At 45.5% G+C, this 17,000-nt stretch overlaps 1 protein-coding gene across 2 annotated transcripts in view; it reads left to right on the forward strand.

Annotated features, from left to right (window-relative positions):
* CDS2 (CDP-diacylglycerol synthase 2) overlaps positions 1-17,000 on the forward strand; it is a 56,005-nt gene that overhangs the window by 20,772 nt on the left and 18,233 nt on the right. The window contains exon 1 of one of the 2 annotated variants that reach the window (XM_053200217.1): positions 12,841-12,900. The exons of the other annotated variant lie outside the window; for it this stretch is intronic. Coding sequence (XP_053056192.1) covers positions 12,856-12,900 — 45 coding nt within the window. The 5' untranslated portion in view covers positions 12,841-12,855. Of the gene's footprint in view, positions 1-12,840; positions 12,901-17,000 lie in introns of those variants that run through there. 2 annotated transcript variants of the gene reach the window in all.

The raw sequence follows: 17,000 nt of genomic DNA on the forward strand, positions 1-17,000 counted from the left end.
GGACAAATGCGTTCTTACTCTTCCTGGAGCATTTCCCATTGTTCAAGGGAAATGTGCACAGACCTACCTTTTGTAGGGCAGGTCTGAACCATTCAGGGCTCTAAAAGGTTTTACTCTGCCCACTTATTCATTATTCCTGGCAACATTATGACTGTCTGGAAATATAGCTCATTGCCACCCTGGGTTTTATGGGCGCCCCTGGGGCCTTCCAGTCATTTTAACCTTTGGGAAGGATGAAAATGCAACCCTTTTAGTCACCAGTTGGATTTGTAGCGCTGTAGCTCTAGGGTGGTCTTCCCCAGAGAAATGCTGGCCTGCCATGATTCTAGGCTTTGTAGATAAAGGTTGATGAATTTGATTAAAATTCAGTGAGTTTTTAAAAAAACACTTATGTAGCTTTTACCAAATTCAAGGCAAGAAGCACTCAAGATAAAGATGAATAGTGCAGTCCCGATTTTTGAGGAGTTCGAAATCAAATCAGATTATGGAAAGTTCCCTCTTGACATAAATACACTTGGGCAACAAATGGTGTGAGAGAGGTGTAAGTAACATCCTGTGGGAACTTTATTTGTAGGAGATAAAGCTGGTGGGAAGGATGGGCTGTTTATTTCCTGGGGCTCTTCTAACAAATTACCACGAACTGGGTGATCTGAAACAACAGAAGTTTATTCTCTCACTTCTGGAGGCCAGCAGGCTGAAATGAAAGTGTTGGCCGGCCTGTACCCCTTTCAGATCTAGGGGGGATCCTGTGCCTTGCCTCTTCTGCCCTGCTTCTGGTGACTATTGGCATTCCTTGGCTTTTGGCCACATTGCCCCTCCTCTCTCAGATTTTTCTCTGCCCCCCTCTTATAAGGGTACAAGTGACTGCATTTAGGGGCCAGAATACACCTCCTTTCAAGATCCTTAATTCAGTCACGCCGTTTGCCATATGAGGGAATATTTACTCTTCTGCAATGTAAGGTAATATCCACAGGTTCCTAGGAAGTCAATTTATATTGAGGGAGGGAGCATTTTTTTATTCCTACTACAGATGAGAATCAGGGAAGACCTTCCTGGAGTCTCGGTGGCTTCTAAGATGGGATTTAAGGGATAAGCAGGGAGGAGAAAAGGCAAGGAGCAAGGGAGAGAAGGAAGAGTGGGATGTAATCAGGGCCAAAGTGTAGTTAGTTGTGTTTGGTGGGAGCATGTGGTGTATGCAGAGTGTGGAGGCCCCGGAAAGGGAGGCAGTTGGTCTTTAATTCACTAGGCAAAGATGAGTGGAGGCGGGGTGTGATCAGAACTGTGCTTCATGAAGATTAATCTGGGAGTGTGTGCAGAATAAATTAGAGAAAGGAGGAATTGGTGGAGAAAGCAATTGAGAGACCAGCATAGTAGAGAGAGGTGGACGTGCAGACTTCAGCAAGGGTACTAGCAGTGGGAATGGGAATAAGGGAAGACCCTGTAAGTGAGAAGGTCACACGGTTTGAGAACTGATGAGGTGAAGCGTGGGTGGGGGGTGTTACACAACAACAGTTCAACTAAGTGAATTTTAAAGACTGAATTGGCTTTTCTTAAATGATTCATGAATCAGGCAGCATCCCATCTAGCAAATAGAGGGGAGCTCTGAGGAGTTGTATAGAATGGAAGGTTTTTTTTGGATCCCCTTCCATTCTATACCCTCTCCCTCTTCTGCGGGGGAGAAAGTTACTAGCTAAAGAAAAGGATTGTTCCAGGCAAGTGGGGAGAAGCTGAAGGTCTTCTCATGCAGATTACTTTTCTTCATTTGGGGGATGAAGAGGGCCATGTGGCATACTTACTGCCATTGACCAGAACTTCCTGACTGCACAGTTAAGACTACATTTCTGGGGGAGGTTGAAACTGCAATTAGATTAGGTATTAAGCTCTGGTATGGGAACTTGGTGTAAGTGACACCGTTTGGGGTCTGTAGTTTTCAACAGGGGGTTGGAGACAGTGATGAGGATGTGCTTCCCATGGAGTACATCTCAGGTTGATTAGGGTATTGAAGGAAGACAGAAGAGCTTGTGTGGGTTGGAAAGGAGGTGATACGTTTGGACCTATTGAGTTTGGGGTGCTGGTCAGACATGAAGGCTGAAGTGTAGTGCTGTAGCTTGGGGGAGGGGACACAACTAGTGTTATGGAGGGTGAGTCCATAGAAGAGAGGCTGATGGCAGTGGAGTGATCATTAAGGATATGGTGTAGAAATACAACCCGCATTTAGGAAGTGTGGGGAGGAAGAACAGAAAAGGTGTGATTGGAGAGGAAGAAAACTAAGGTGGTTTTAGTTATAAATGCAGGAAGCTGCTCAAATTTGATTAAAATGGAAAAAGGAATCCATTGGCTCATGTAAACTTAAAGACCAAGGGAATTCTAGCTTCAGGTCTAATTTAATCTGGGGTCTCAGATGTCACCAAACCTTGGTTGCTGTCTTTCACATTACTTTTGTTTTGAGGCTTCACATGATTGCAAGATTTCCCAGCAGATGGAAGTCCCATGGACAAAGTCATGCCTTCTTCCTGGGGGCTCCAGAAGAAGTACAGGAAATCACTGCGATTAGTTTGTGTGTCCAGTAAAAAACATACAAACCATGACCCAAACATTTATCAATATTATCAAAACATACTGGCTCTTGAATGAGATCATTTTGTCAGTAGACGAATGGTTTAAGGCACATACAGTGGTAAGTAGTAGGAATTTGAGAATTGCTGGTAGGGATGGATGATTATTTTGTCCAAACCAGGGTTCTCTTTGTATTGAGCCAACAATTATTAGATTTCCAATATTGTTTTTCCCTCTCTGGGGCCAATTGTTGGGTATCTCTGGTCACTTTTCCCAAATTATCGTTTGGGAGAACATCCTTTTGGAACATGACAGAGGTTAGGCCATTAGTTTCCTTGAGAACAGTGTTTTTGGTGGAAATACCAGCAAGGTGTTTAATTTGGCCTTCAGGGAGTGAATCTGGAATGCACAGTAATCTTAACAGTAGCCAGAGCAACCAGCAGAAGTATGGCATCTGATAAATTTTGGACATAGGAACCATACTTGATTTTGTCCCCATTGCAGGTAGGGACACCTGGTTATTTCCGTAACATTCCAAAGTCACGAGTTACCCCAAAGGCATAGCAACTATCAATATAAACATTTACTCTTTTACCTTGGGCTAAGGTATAAGCTCAAGTAAGGGTTTATAACTCTTCCCTTTGGGCTAAAGTAGCTAAAGGTGAAGGTGCTGCTTCAGTGGCTTCAGAAGGAGTCGCACTAGCATTCCCAGCACAGGATTTACCATTTTCACCCTATAAATAAGAACGATCAGCAAGCCATGAAAAACTTGCATTGGCTAGAGGAGTTTCCTGTAAATTTCACGGAAATCAAAAGGTAATCTGTCAGTGTTAAGCAGTCATGAGTTTCATCTGAATGCAGAATGTAGTTTTGGAATGGAACCCGAGTTTGAGCAAACCGGAAAAAAAAAAAGAGAGAGAGACTTTATGTCTCTTTAAGGCCAAAGTGTTTTGGGTTTTTTTTTTTTTTGGTATTTTTAAAAAGATATTATTATTTTAAAGTAATTGCTACACCTAGTGTGGGGCTTGAACACAACCCTGAGATCAAGAGCCACATGCTCCACCGACTGAGCCAGCCAGGTGCCCCTAAGGCCAAAAGTTTGAACAGGTGAATGCTGTCTCCTGTGAAGAGGTTTGAGAAAGGGAGCAGAGAAGCAAGTCATGTATATATTGTAACCAACCAGAGCTTGCAGAAAACTTTATATCTTTCAAATCAGTTTTTAAGGTTTGTAAAAAGTTAACAAGGATTATCTGTATAACCCTGGAGCATTACTGTCCAGGTATAGTACTGTTCTTCCCAAATGAAAACAAGAAGATACTGGCTGTCCTTATCAACTGGAGACTAAAAATGCACTGTATAGAACAGTTATAGTAAAGAATTTGCTTTCAGTGTAAACAGATATCAATGTGTGGGGGTTAGGAACAACAGGGCACCGAGGGATAATGTTGTTATTTATTGCTCTGAGGTCCTGGACTAACCTCCATTCTTGGCTACTGGGTCTTCTCACAGATAAAATTGGGGTATCACAGGGACTAGCGCAGGGGATAATAAGGCCCTGAGTCCATGGTGCCGTATTATGGGCTTGATGCCTTAAAGGGTTTCTTTTTTTAATATACTTTTGGGGAGAGGTGTTGAGGGATCTGTTTGAATATTGATGGGAGGTGCACTGTGAATTCTGCCAGTATCAGATGAGGAATCTGCCCATAAAGGAATCTATCCCTACTGATCCAATAGGGATAAGTGCTCAGCGTCCCCAGACTCCTTTATAGTGACATTAGAGATGGAGCAAATAAAAGATGTTGAAGGGTCATCTAATTCACCTGGTTGGCAATTTGTTTTTAAGTTTATTTATTTTTAAAGAGAGAGAGGGTGAGAGGGTGAGAGGCGGGGGGGGGGGGCAAGGGAGGGAGGGAGAGAGAGAGAGAGAGAGAGAGAGAGAGAGAGACCCAAGCAGGCTCCACACTATCAGTGCAGACCCCAGTGTGGGGCTCAGTCCCACAAACCATGAGATCATGAGTTGAAATCAAGAGTCAGTTCCTTAACCTACTGAGCCACATAGGTGCCTTGTGGTGATTTTGATTCTAGAATTATTTTTCTTTTGGGAGAAATTCTGGCATGATACTTTCCTAAGAAATCTTGGCCTAGTAAATGAATGGGGTAGAGAAATTAAGGAAAAAAGGATGGGAATCTCAAAGGGCCTAAACGGGAACAGGTGCAGAGACAGGGACCTGTTGAGGTTTATGAGAGACCCCCACTATTTGAACTGTTTTCATGCTGTGAGACAGGACCTACTTTATAGCAGTGTTGTTGAGCCCTGAGAATGCAACTCTGGGGTCACTAAGACAAAGAGATTCATTCTTAGTCTGGAGAGTGGTTTTTCCAAGCTGATTAAGAGGGAGAACTGGCGGGGGGGGGGGGGGGGGAAGAGGGAGGACTGGGAGGAGCCCCTGTAGGTCCTCAGAGCCCCGTCACTGGGAATTAAGAAGACATTGGAAAAGCTGGCTAGCGGGCTGAAGGCTTCTGAAATGCTTATGTTTGTAACGATCTTTTTTCCAGTATCTTGGCCCTTTGCAGTGATAGCAGAAAGCCAGGGGGTTTTGGTCTGTTAGGGCCCTTCATTTGCCAGAGTAGAAAATTGAGACGGGGCGCCTGGGTGGCTCAGTCGGTTAAACATCCAACTTCAGCTCAGGTCATGATCTCACACTTCATGAGTTTGAGTCCAGCATCGGGCTCTGTGCTGACAGCTCAGAGCCTGGAGCCTGCTTCAGATTTTCTGTCTCCCTCTCTCTCTCTGCCCCTCCCCTGCTCATGCTCTGTCTCTCTCTGTCTCAAAAATAAATAAAAACATTAAAAAAAAAAACATTAAAAAAAAAGAAAATTGAGAAAATTAGTGGTTATTTTTTTTAAAATTTTTTAACGTTTATTTATTTTTGAGACAGAGAAAGACAGAGCACGAATGGGGGAGGGGCAGAGAGAGAGGGAGACACAGAATTGGAAGCAGGCTCCAGGCTCTGAGCCATCAGCCCAGAGCCTGACGTGGGGCTCGAACTCATGGACCTCGAGATCGTGACCTGAGCTGAAGTCGGGCGCTTAACCAACTGAGCCACCCAGGCGCCTCTAGTGGTTATTCTTTGAGGTGACTCCTCTAGCGTGTGAGAGAGCTGGTTTGCCAAGCTAGCTAATTCTGGAGTGGACACAATTTCCCATTTCATGCTGGTCCTTTAAAAGATCTCAGTAAACAGAGTTAAACTACCCAGGTGGATTCAGCCTCTAAAGGAAGACCAGAATCTTCTTTATAGACAAGCTGATTATAATGGTCATGAATAGGTTCATCAGGCTTTTGTGTGCAAGCCTGAGTTTTGTTCCTCAATCAGCAGGCTTGGAAAAAGCTACTGTAATTGCCCAGTGAAGATTTCCAGTGACTGTTCTAGCATCTTGCCAAAAGTTAGGGGTTTATTTCTCTAAATCCTTTAGGATGTTCTCATGGGGTTAGTTTCATCTCACATTAGGCCTGGTTCTCACCAACAAGCACATGGCCTGACTGATACAAATCTGAGAAAGCAGGGTGGTAAGTTGGAGTAACTATGTTAAATTCTCTAGCAAACGTGGGTCCTGAGTCACTTTAGGAAACTCTAACTCTGGCTTGCAGTTTGGCCTTGGTCCAGGCAGCATAAGAAATCTGGGGTTTATTCAGATCTTCAGAAGACTTAACTTTAAATTTTAATCTTTTTTAATGTTTGTTTATTTTTGAGAGACAGAGTGTGAGTGAGAGAGGGGCAGAGAGAGGGGAAGACACAGAATTCGAAGGAGGCTCCAGGCTCTGAGCTGTTAGCACAGAGCCCCATGTAGGGCTTGAACTCACCAAGGGTAAGATCATGACCTGAGCCAAAGTTAGGCACTCAACCAACTGAGCCACCCAGGTGCCCTGTTTTTTAAATTTTAATTTTTTTAATGTTTATTTATTTTTGAGAGAGAGACAAAGACAGTATGAGCATGGGAAGGGCAGCGAGGGGAAAACACAGAATCCAAAGCAAGAAGACCTAACTTTAAAGAAGCAGGTTTTATTAGGTTCAGAAAAGGAGAGAGTGGGGAGAAGTTCAGAGGAAAAGGGAAGTTCAGTGAAAGGGTTAGTATGGGAGGGGGGTGATATAGAGAAGGTAGGGACTGAACACAAGACACATCCTGAGACACAAAAGACAGGAAGGGAAAAAGGAAGCCACAGAAGCCCTTCCCCTCCACCCCCTTTGCTTTCTTCCACTAGTCTAGAAATTGTATTTTGCAGAGCAGCAATTTGGGATTCCTGGTAATGTTTGGAAGCTTCAAAATCCCAAAAGCCTATTCAGTTTTGACAATTTTAGAGCCATGGCTATCCAATTCAGTTTTGAGAAAGTAAGTTTAGGGAGATTGAAAGTTCTCTATGATGGCCATTGAAGTTCTAAATTACTTTTAAGTTGGTCCATTTAGTTAGAAAAAGAAGCCTCAGAAATCATTTTGACTTCTTGAGATGATTTGGTTGCCTCAGTTAATTTAGAAATAGTGTTTTTGCAGAAAGGCAAACTTAGAATCTTGAAAATGTTTGGGGATCTCAAGAATCTTGAAAATGTTTGGGGGATGCCAATTTAAATAGGCATCCCAGGGTGCCTGGGTAGCTCAGTCGGTTAAGCATCCCACTCTTGATCTCAGCTCCAGTCTTGACCTCAGAGTCATGAGTTCAAGCGCCATGTTAGGCTCTGTGCTGGGTATGAAGCCTACTTAAAAATAAAAAAAAATAATAAAATCAAATAAGCATCCCATTGAGTCCTGTCTCTCAGGAGCCACAGTTTTCTTCTTTTTTTAATATCTAAATATCTTTTTTTTTAAAGATTTTTAAATTTTATTTTATTTTTTTAATTTACATCCAAGTTAGCATATAGTGCAACAGTGATTTCAGGAGTAGATTCCTTAATGCCCCTTACCCATTTAGCCCACCCCCCGTCCCACAACCCCTCTAGTAACCCTCTGTTCTCCATATTTAAGAGTCTCTTCTGTTTTGTCCCCCTCCCTGTTTTTATATTACTTTTGCTTCCCTTCCCTTATGTTCATCTGTTTTGTATCTTAAAGTCCTCATAGGAGTGAAGTCATATGATATTTGTCTTTCTCTGACTAATTTCGCTTAGCATAATACCCTCTAGTTCCATCCACGTAGTTGCAAATGGCAAGATTTCATTCTTTTTGATTGCCGAGTAATACTCCATTGTGTGTATATGTATGTGTGTGTGTGTGTGTGTGTATGTATGTATGTGTACACACACACACACACACCCACACCACATCTTCTTTATCCATTCATCCATCGATGGACATTTGGGCTCTTTCCATACTTTGGTTATCGTTGATAGTGCTGCTATAAACATGGGGGTTCATGTGCCCCTTTGAAACAGCACACTTGTATCTCTTGGATAAATAACTAGTGGTGCAATGGCTGGGTCGTAGGGTAGTTATATTTTCAATTTTTTGAGGAACCTCCATACTGTTTTCCAGAGTGGTTGTATCAGTTTGCATTCCCACCAGCAGTGCAAAAGAGATCCTCTTTCTTCACATCCTTGCCAACATCTGTTGTTGCCTGAGTTGTTAATGTTAGCATTTTGACAGGTGTGAGTTGGTATCTCATTGTTGTTTTGATTTGTATTTCCCTGATGATGAGTGATGTTGAGCATTTTTTCATGTTTCGGTTGGCCATCTGGATGTCTTCCTCAGAGAAGTGTCTATTCATGTCTTTTGCCCATTTCTTCACTGGATTATTTGTTTTTTGCATGTTGAGTCTGATAAGTTCTTTATATATTTTGGATACTAACCCTTTATCTGATAGGTCGTTTGCAAAGATCTTTTCCCATTCTGTCGGTGGCCTTTTAGTTTTGCTGATTGTTTCCTTTGCTGTGCAGAAGCTTTTTATCTTGATGAGTTCACTTTTGCTTTTGTTTCCCTTGTCTCCAGAGACGTGTTGAGTAAGAAGTTGCTGTGGCCAAGGTCAAAGAGGTTTTTGCCTGCTTTCTCCTCGAGGATTTTGATAGCTTCCTGTCTTACTTTTAGGTCTTTCATCCATTTGGGGTTTATTTTTGTGTATAAGAAAGTGGTCCAGGTTCATTTTTCTGCATGTTGCTGTCCGGTTTTCCCAGCACCACTTGCTGAAGAGACTGTCTTTATTCCATTGGATATTCTTTCCTGCTTTGTCAAAGATTAGTTGGCCATATGTTTGTGGGTCCATGTCTGGGTTCTCTATTCTGTTCCATTGATCTGAGTGTCTGTTTTTGTGCCAGGGAGCCACAGTTTTCTAATTTAATTCACGAAAAACAAGTTTGGGGAGATTGGAAGTTCCTCATAGTGGCCATTGGTGCCCTAAATTACTTCTCATTAAGTCAGTCCCTTTGGTTATAAATGTGCATATGCAGGGACCATAGTTTTTAAATATGAAACTCACTGGGGTCCCAGAAAGGGGTCACCCTCAAAGCATTCTGATGACTGGAATCCCATTTCTTAGAGGTTTTTCTCTAGAGCACAGAAAAAAATTCCTAAAAGCACAGTTTCAACAAGAACAGCTTTGTTCCAGAAGGAATCAGACCAGAGGCCAGCACAGTTCCAGCAAGAAGTCTGACTCTGAAAAGGAGTCAGACTGAAGGCTAAGAGTATTCTCATAAGAAACAGGCCTTAAAACTGATCTCAAGTAAAGCCTGGAGAGCTTGGACACAAAGTGGAGCTTGAAATCTAGGAGAAAACTTACCTTCACACTCCAGAGTCAGCAAGAGAGCAGTGAGCCCCTTTGGCTCTGTGGGTACCGGCATCTTCTCCCCACCAGCCTTGGAGTTTTGGGGGATCTTTTCTGGATCCCACTTCTTACCACCAAGTAATGTTAACATTAAAAATAAAAGTCATTTTACCAGTAGAAATGGGTTTACTTGGGAATAACAGAGACATGCAGTCAGACATAAGCAAGCTACTGGCAAAACCACAGACAAGTCCACAGAACAAACCAGAGGAATGGTCTCTTATAGAGGAGATGGAGGGAAGGTGGGAAGGCTGTTACAAACAAAAAGGCCATTGGAGTAAACTGGGAATTCAAAATATGGTGGCTTTTCATTGACTGAGTTGGGACTTTTTCTCATTGGCTGGGCTGTTGCCGGGGAGGAAGAGAACCTTTCTTCCTCCTGCTGAGGTAGTAAAGTAGTAGTGATTTGACTTGCTGACTTGCAAAGTAGTCTCTTCTTATTGGGTCTGCCCTTGACTAGGAGTGGTAGGGCATGAGAGCTTCTCCTGCTGGCCTCCTGACTTCTTTGTGAACAAGGTTTCCTTTCATTAGTTTTCGCAAACTGATAGGCATCTTAGAAAGATCCCTGGCTCTGAGTGACTGCTGAGATATGAAGGATAGCTTTGAGATCTGTTTTGGCTGTGGAGTCAGCAGGATTTGGGTTCATTGCCTTTCAGTTGCAAATAATCATGAAATTCATTAGCTTAAATCATTCTCTGTCCTCGCTTCTCTGTGCCTTTCAGGTGTATGGTCATCCCAAGGCTCTCACGGAGATGCAGGCCAGTGCTGGTAGCACCTGATTTCCTTTTTCCTCAGGCTAGGGAGGGAAAGAAAGCTCAAGTGGCTCTCCATGGTCTTCTCACCAGATTCTGGAGCTATAATTCGACTGTACCATCTGAAGCCAAGTGCCCACTCTAATAAAATAGCCATGGCTTAGGCTGGGGGTAAAAATGCCTCTTCAGGAACCTGTCACTGTGAAAAGGGGGGTGCAATTAAAATAATTAGCTTGTACAGGCTACTGTGTGCCATCGAGGAGGAGTGGAATGGATTTTCAGAGGGAGCCAACTGCTGTGTCCAGTACTGGGGGAGGCTGAGGAGAGAGAAATTAAGCATGACTCCCAAGTTTCTGGCTTATGCAGGATACAGATTGTGGTGTCATCAACTTGTCAGCAAGGTGGGGCCTCAGGATCAACAGTTTTGAGGACAACATCTGTAGTTCTGTTCAGGTAGTTTGAGATGCTTATGAGAACTTTTTGGTGGAAATGCCATGAAGTATTTGGAAACAATAGTTGGGTCTGGCAGTGGGGGAGGGGTTGAGGTTGGCAATATAAATGTCAGAATCTTTGGCATGGAATTAGTAATTAAAGCTAAGGGGTTGGATGGTAATATTTAGGGAGAGAATGTAATGGGTCTAGAATTGGACCAGAATTGGTCCAACATGTAGAGGTCATGTGGAGGGAAAATAGCAGAGACTGAGAAAGAGCAGCCAGTCAGATGGAATGAGAACCCAGAAGGTAATGATCGTGGAAGCCAAGAGAGAAATGTTTCAAGGAGGAAATGGTCAACTAGATCTAATATTTAAAATTGCCAAGAGGTACAGCAAGATGAATACTGGAAAGTCCATCCAATTTGGCAGCATAGAGGCTATTTACTTCATGTGTTAGAAATTGAGGCCGTGTTGCTTTTCTCTGCTGAGGTACTGGATATCTCAAAGTCACTTGCAGTTCAGCGGTGACCTTTTTTTTTTTTTTTTTAATTTAATTTAATTAAAAAAACTTGAGGGAGACACAGAATCTGAAGCAGGCTCCAGGCACTGAGCTGTCAGCACAGAGCCTGATGAGGAGCTCGAACCCACCAGTGCAAGATCATGACCTGAGCTGAAGTGGGATGTTTGACTGACTGAGCCACGCAGGCGCCCCTAGCCTGTCTGCATTCTAGCCAGCATGATGGAAGAATAGAAGTGCACACAACTGCTAATGACTCATTGGCCAGAATTGGAAAATGTAGTCCTGGTCTAAGCCCAGCTAAAAATCAGGGCCTCTGTTACAATGTCTTAGGAAAGAAGAGAAGATGGACAGCGGGGCTACAACCCAGTGATACTTCATGTGGTGCTTGTTAAGAGCACAGGAAATGAGTTGCTGAGTCACCCAGCTATTTGCCAATTCAGTAAACCCCAGATCCTCTCTGACACCTTATGCAGATGTGGTAAGACCTGCTTACTGTCTTCTCTGTTGTGGGCCCCATGCCAGATATTGGGGTACTGTGTTGAGGAAGTCAACAGGAGACCACGCTGTATGTTGTGCTCTTGAGAAACGACAGGGGGCCACTGGGGGCACATAGGCAGTTAGGGAAGGTTTGGAGAGAAAGGGATCTCTTAGCCGAGATTCAAAGGCTAAGTTATAATTGACCAAAAAGAAGAGAAATAGGTGTCCACAGAAGTGATTTGCAGACTGCTCTGGGTAGGAGCAGAATGAACAAAAGACAAAAGACCTAAAGGTGACAAAGTACAGCTGACTGTTCTTCAGAATGGCCGCAAGAATGAGGCTGGAAGGGTGGATAAGACTTGGATCTCAAAGTGGCTGGTACAACCATCTCAAAAAAGTGTAGATCTGTTCCATAGTTCAGTCTATCCTTTAGATTACCGGAAGTGGAAATTGCTCCATTTACACCGGTGCTCCAGAGGGAGTTCACAATAGGGAGCGACATGATCAGATTTTCTTGGTGCAGCGTAAAGAGTAGAGGGGAGGTAGGAGTGGACTAAAGACTGAGGGTGAGGTGGCCAGTTGAGCTGCTGCAGGTACTCAGCAGAGATGGTACTGGCTTGAATTAAGGGAGTGCCAGAGGCGACAGGAAGTAGATGCAGCAGAAAGCCTTTTTGGAGCTGGCATTAACAGACTGGGTGATAGATAGTTCTAGGGGCTGAGGAGGGAGCCACGAAGGATGAAGGTCGCATTTCTCACTTGAGAATTCAGGAGAAAGGAAGTAGTTTGGCTTTGGACACGTGGAGGATTTTAGGTGTGGTGGGGACATCCAAGGGGAGACATCTAGTACATTTGGATGAATGAATGTGAAGCCCAAGGAGAGGCAGTTGGAGGCATCAGAGTGAACGAGGCTACTCATGGAGAGTGGGTAGTACAAGAACGAGAGCCTCAGAAGAAACCTGGCAGAACCCCCAAATTAAGAGCCAGGAAGAGGAAGCTGCCAAGGAGAAGACTGCCTAAAGGAGGCCTGGCTAGAGAGGCAGCTGGGAAACAGGAAGGATGTGCTGCTTGGAAGCAAAGAAGGGGTGTGTCTCTTGCATTGGCTGATGGAAGGGAGGGACTGGGCAGAGGACAGAGAGTGCAGGGTTTAGTGATTAGGTCATTGGTGAGGGGAGAGCGCTTCAGCAGAGTGGCTGGGCAGGCAGGGCAGGTGGCTTGCCATGGTTGAAGAATCATGCGGTCAGAGAGGGGGATGGGGTGTCCGCAGCTCTTGCCAAAGGTTCGTTTGTGAACTAGGAAAGAGAGTGCATTGGGTGGATGAGCTGTCAAAAGCTTTTTATTGTTGAGCCTACTCACCTGGTTGTAAGTAAGGGCCTGTGATGAGGGGGAGGAGAGGACTCAAGAGGGAGGGAGAGAGGTCAGTGGTGTGAGGTCTCAGAGGAGGCTGTAGCAAAAGGGATGGTGCATACTTGGGCATGTGTGCAGCTGTCCTGGGAACGAGTGTCCTTCAAGGGATGTGTTCTCTGCAAAGGTCCCTGGAGCTCCTTGTAAGAAGTGTTGTCTGGAGGTGAAATGGTTTCATAGCCAGAGTCAGGTTTTAAAAAGCTGAGTCTTCCATGTACACGTTGTTCCATGTCCTTTCTCTGAGGTCTTTGGTCTGGGGTGCGGTCACCTGTAGAGGTAGTTTAGGTGAAGCAGTCCATCTGGAGTAGCTGAGTGCATTTTCTGTAGATCATATTATTGATAGGCTTTTGGAGGACAGGGGATAGCCATATTGGGGATGATTGTGAACTTGCAGAGTAGGACTTCTCTTTCTTGATCTTTTGTTCAAACAATTGAACTTGTCAAATAGGATTAACATTAGAAAAAGCTAGAAATATTTGCTCTTCCTAACACCACACACACACACACACACACACACACACACACACACACACAGAGCTACTTGGCTTTCTCAGTGAGAGGGACACTTAGGTCTCTGATATTAAGGATAAACCTGTCTCTGATAGTTTCTTTCCCGGGGATGGGTCTGTAAGTGGGGGAGTGGATTGCCCTGGCAGCTGCCACAGGGTTGAAAACGATGGCAAGCCCAATATTTAGCAGAAAAGTTAGGCTCAGCCTGATGACTTTCTTCTAGGGCAAGATTTGTGATTTGCATCTAAAGTAGTGCAAAACATAGTTTGTGTGAGTTTGGAGTCACCTAGTAAATGAAACTTATGAATCTGAATGCATTGCCAGTGGAAAGGGCAGGGTTGTTGGAAGCATAACCAGCCAGTGCACTGAGCACTACCTTTTAATGAAATTTCTCTGAAAATGAAAGAGAGGAGAAAGGGCCTAGTGGATGGTACCACTTATTTTCTTTCCTTAGTTTTTTGCTTCTCATGGGCAAACATGAACAGAATATTAATATATTTTCTTTAGCAAGGTACAAAACCGAGTTGGCATCTGGTAAAGAAATGGGGTATGAGGTGGGGTGACTACCCTCTGCCTGGAGCCTGGTCGATACAATGCCAAGGGCTCCTGTTTAGCTTGGCCACAGCCACACTTTTTTTTTTTTTTTTTTTGGTCAAGCTCTGACCATCACCACTTGTGGGTGTCACTGTGGAGTCTTGAGGAATAGGAACGTCAGAGGGTGGGCCCTGACACTGACCACCAAAAAGGAGCCTCAAAAGGACACTGCCTAGTAAGCTTTTCTAAGCCCAAGGCAGGCCTTCAGGAAATACTGGGAATTAGGAGGGAGTGGGAAGAGGTAGGGTTGTCTACTTAGAGAATAACAATGAGAATGAGTTTTTTGAGTGCTGGTCCCTCCCCAGGCCAGGAAACACCAGGCCTCTGCCCCAAGGAGCTTCACCTCCCACTCCGCAGCTCCCCACAGGCCCTCCCTCACTGCCTTGTCCTTTGTTGAAAGAAGGTTCTGTGCTGTGCTGTTTTGAGCCTTAGGTCAGGGCTGGGGTTGCTTTTGAGCAGTTGTGGGTGCTGGAAGGCTGGTAGGGGAAGCCTTTTGAGCGTCTATTTCTCCAAAAATGTCAACAGGTCTTAGCTGAGCCCTTGGTACCCAGGACATTACCTCTGTCCGTCATTAGACAGACTTTCTTCTTTCCCTTCAGGGTCTAAGTGAATCAGAAGGGCCTAGGAGGGAGCTTTTTTCTTTCCTTTTGAAACATTTTTTTGCTTCCTGTTTACATCAGCATCACAGGCCCCTTGGGGACTGGCTAAGGGACTGTGGAGGATGGCTGTTGATTGAGATCAAATTGGAGAGATAGGCTATCCTCCACTTAGCCTTTGTTCTGGGCCCTTGGGTTGAAAAGGAAGGAGAGGCCGCCTGGGAGTTGGGCTGGGACAGTCTGAAGCAACAAAGCAGTCTCCCCCTGCTGCCCTCCTTGCAGGGAGAAGGCCAGAATGGGACTGGGCAAGTCTGGTCCTGCTGTGAGGGCCATTGGGAGGCAGGGGGGTTCTTTCACACTCTCGGTGCAGTCCGGATGCCTTGGCCTGTGGTGGGTCAAGTAGACTTCATTAGCTCATTGGGTCAACAAATCTTTGGGTGCCTGCTATGATCCAGGCACTGCTCAGCATGGTGGGAAACGAGCCTGTGGCTGCTGAGACACTTTTGTCTGACAGTGTGTGAGGTTTTAGCCACGTGTGCCAGCTTGCACGGACTTACTGAGTTACATATGTGTGCTGCTGGGTCCATCATAAAGCATGCACAAGAAAGAAAAATACAAAGGAGATAGAAGGAAGTTCTAATATTTCTTCTCACGCTTCAGTGGATTGTGTCGCACACATCCCACTTCAGAGAGCACTAGTATGTACTGCTGCCTCCGTGTGCCAGGCCACCCCCTAACACGGTAGCTTTGGGAAGTGGATCATTTTTGAGTTGAGGGGCCGCCTGTTGGATGAGTGGAGGGTGCGAAAGAGGAAGCAGGCTGGTGCTGAGCTCACGTAATTGGTCACACACAGGCCCCAGCACGGCCTGATGGCTCTTGTGCTTTCCACTCTACCCTCCTCGGGCAGGGTACCCAGGTCGCCTGAGTTAGGTATTTAAGGTTCTTGTGCTCCTGTCCTGTAAGCCATGGTCAGGATACTGTGGGGCGGGGTGGGGGTGGTGTTGCTCTTCAGTCCCTTTATAGTTTTCATGACTTTCATCTGTATGACATTTGATCATTCCAAGTTGTTCAGGATAAGGGATCCTCTCTTCACTGGAAGACCAGAGATCTGAGGAGTGTAATGAGCATCGCAGCTAGGTCCTGGGCCCCTTCACCCTGACTGGCTGCCGCCTCCTCCTGCAGAAAGTCTTCCTCTCCATCTGCCTATCTTGCCATCCCCTGGAGGAGCAAGGCAGTGTACCTCTCAGCACCTCTGACTCTTGGTCCAACATGTGCCACTTTTCTCCTGGGCAAGAACTCGAGCTCCGGGTTCCTGCCTCCTCGGCCTCCCTGTCCACTGTGGGAGCCACCACCAGCACTGGGCTTCTTTGACTTAGAGGCATAAGCAGCCAAAGAGGTGGTCTTAGCGGTTCAAGCAAAAGGCTTTTGCCCATGGGGTGGGGAGGAGCCAGAACACTGTAACCTCCAAGTTGTCTTAAGCTTCTGTTCCCTTGGCCTGCTCTCTTGTGACATCTATACCTCAGGGAGTGGGGGGGATGGGGACTAGGGTTCAGGAGCCCACAGAGCCGGCTCTCTTGCTCCCTCTCTGTCCGTGTCTTTCTGGGTTGTGCCCTTGCGCCTTGCACAGGATTTGCCCTTCTTGTCCTGTTAACACAGTTAACAGCTATCTTGTGTTCTACTTCCCATCTCAGGGTATCTCTCTGCACCTCACCCCTTCTAGCAAGGAAGGAGGGGAGTCAGGGCTATATTGCAGCACACAATGCTGGGCTGATGCTCATAAAAGGGCATGGAAGGTCCAGAGAGACTCGGCACCCAAGTCTCTCTACCCTCCCCTGCAGAGGCTCTGCCTAGGCTCCTTCCTGCCCTTCCTCGCCTGGGGAGACCAGCAGCCTTTGTGAGTCTCCTTGACAACAGGATGGATAAGTTAAAAATAGCCTTGTGCTGGGGCACGTGTGTTCGCACGTGCGCTTGCGCCTGGATACATGCCCTTTCCCATGCTGGGCTCCAGCTCAGTCCCCGTGGCTTCCGGATGCTCCTGGTGAGCATCTGTGGGAGGCCTTGGTAGAGCCCAGGTGGTCACGTGCTGAAGCTCCTGGGCTTGGGGGTCAGATCTAGATGTTACTTCCTATCATTGATGGTTGCTGCTGGGACGTGGGTGTTAACGTTAACATAAAGAACGGGAAGCTTTTCTGAATGCCTCGGTCTTCAGTCTAACTGGAGAGGGGTAATCCCGGAGGCACTGCCCTGTTTCGGAACCTCAGATGGTGGAATAGGACATAGCCCTGGGTGGAGTTTGGCTGGATCTCTTTAGGGAACCCTCACAAGGAGGACCTTTCCTGGCCCCCTTTTATAAGGTGA

This window comes from Acinonyx jubatus, chromosome A3, assembly GCF_027475565.1.
Source record: "Acinonyx jubatus isolate Ajub_Pintada_27869175 chromosome A3, VMU_Ajub_asm_v1.0, whole genome shotgun sequence".
Classification (NCBI taxonomy): Eukaryota; Metazoa; Chordata; class Mammalia; order Carnivora; family Felidae; genus Acinonyx; species Acinonyx jubatus.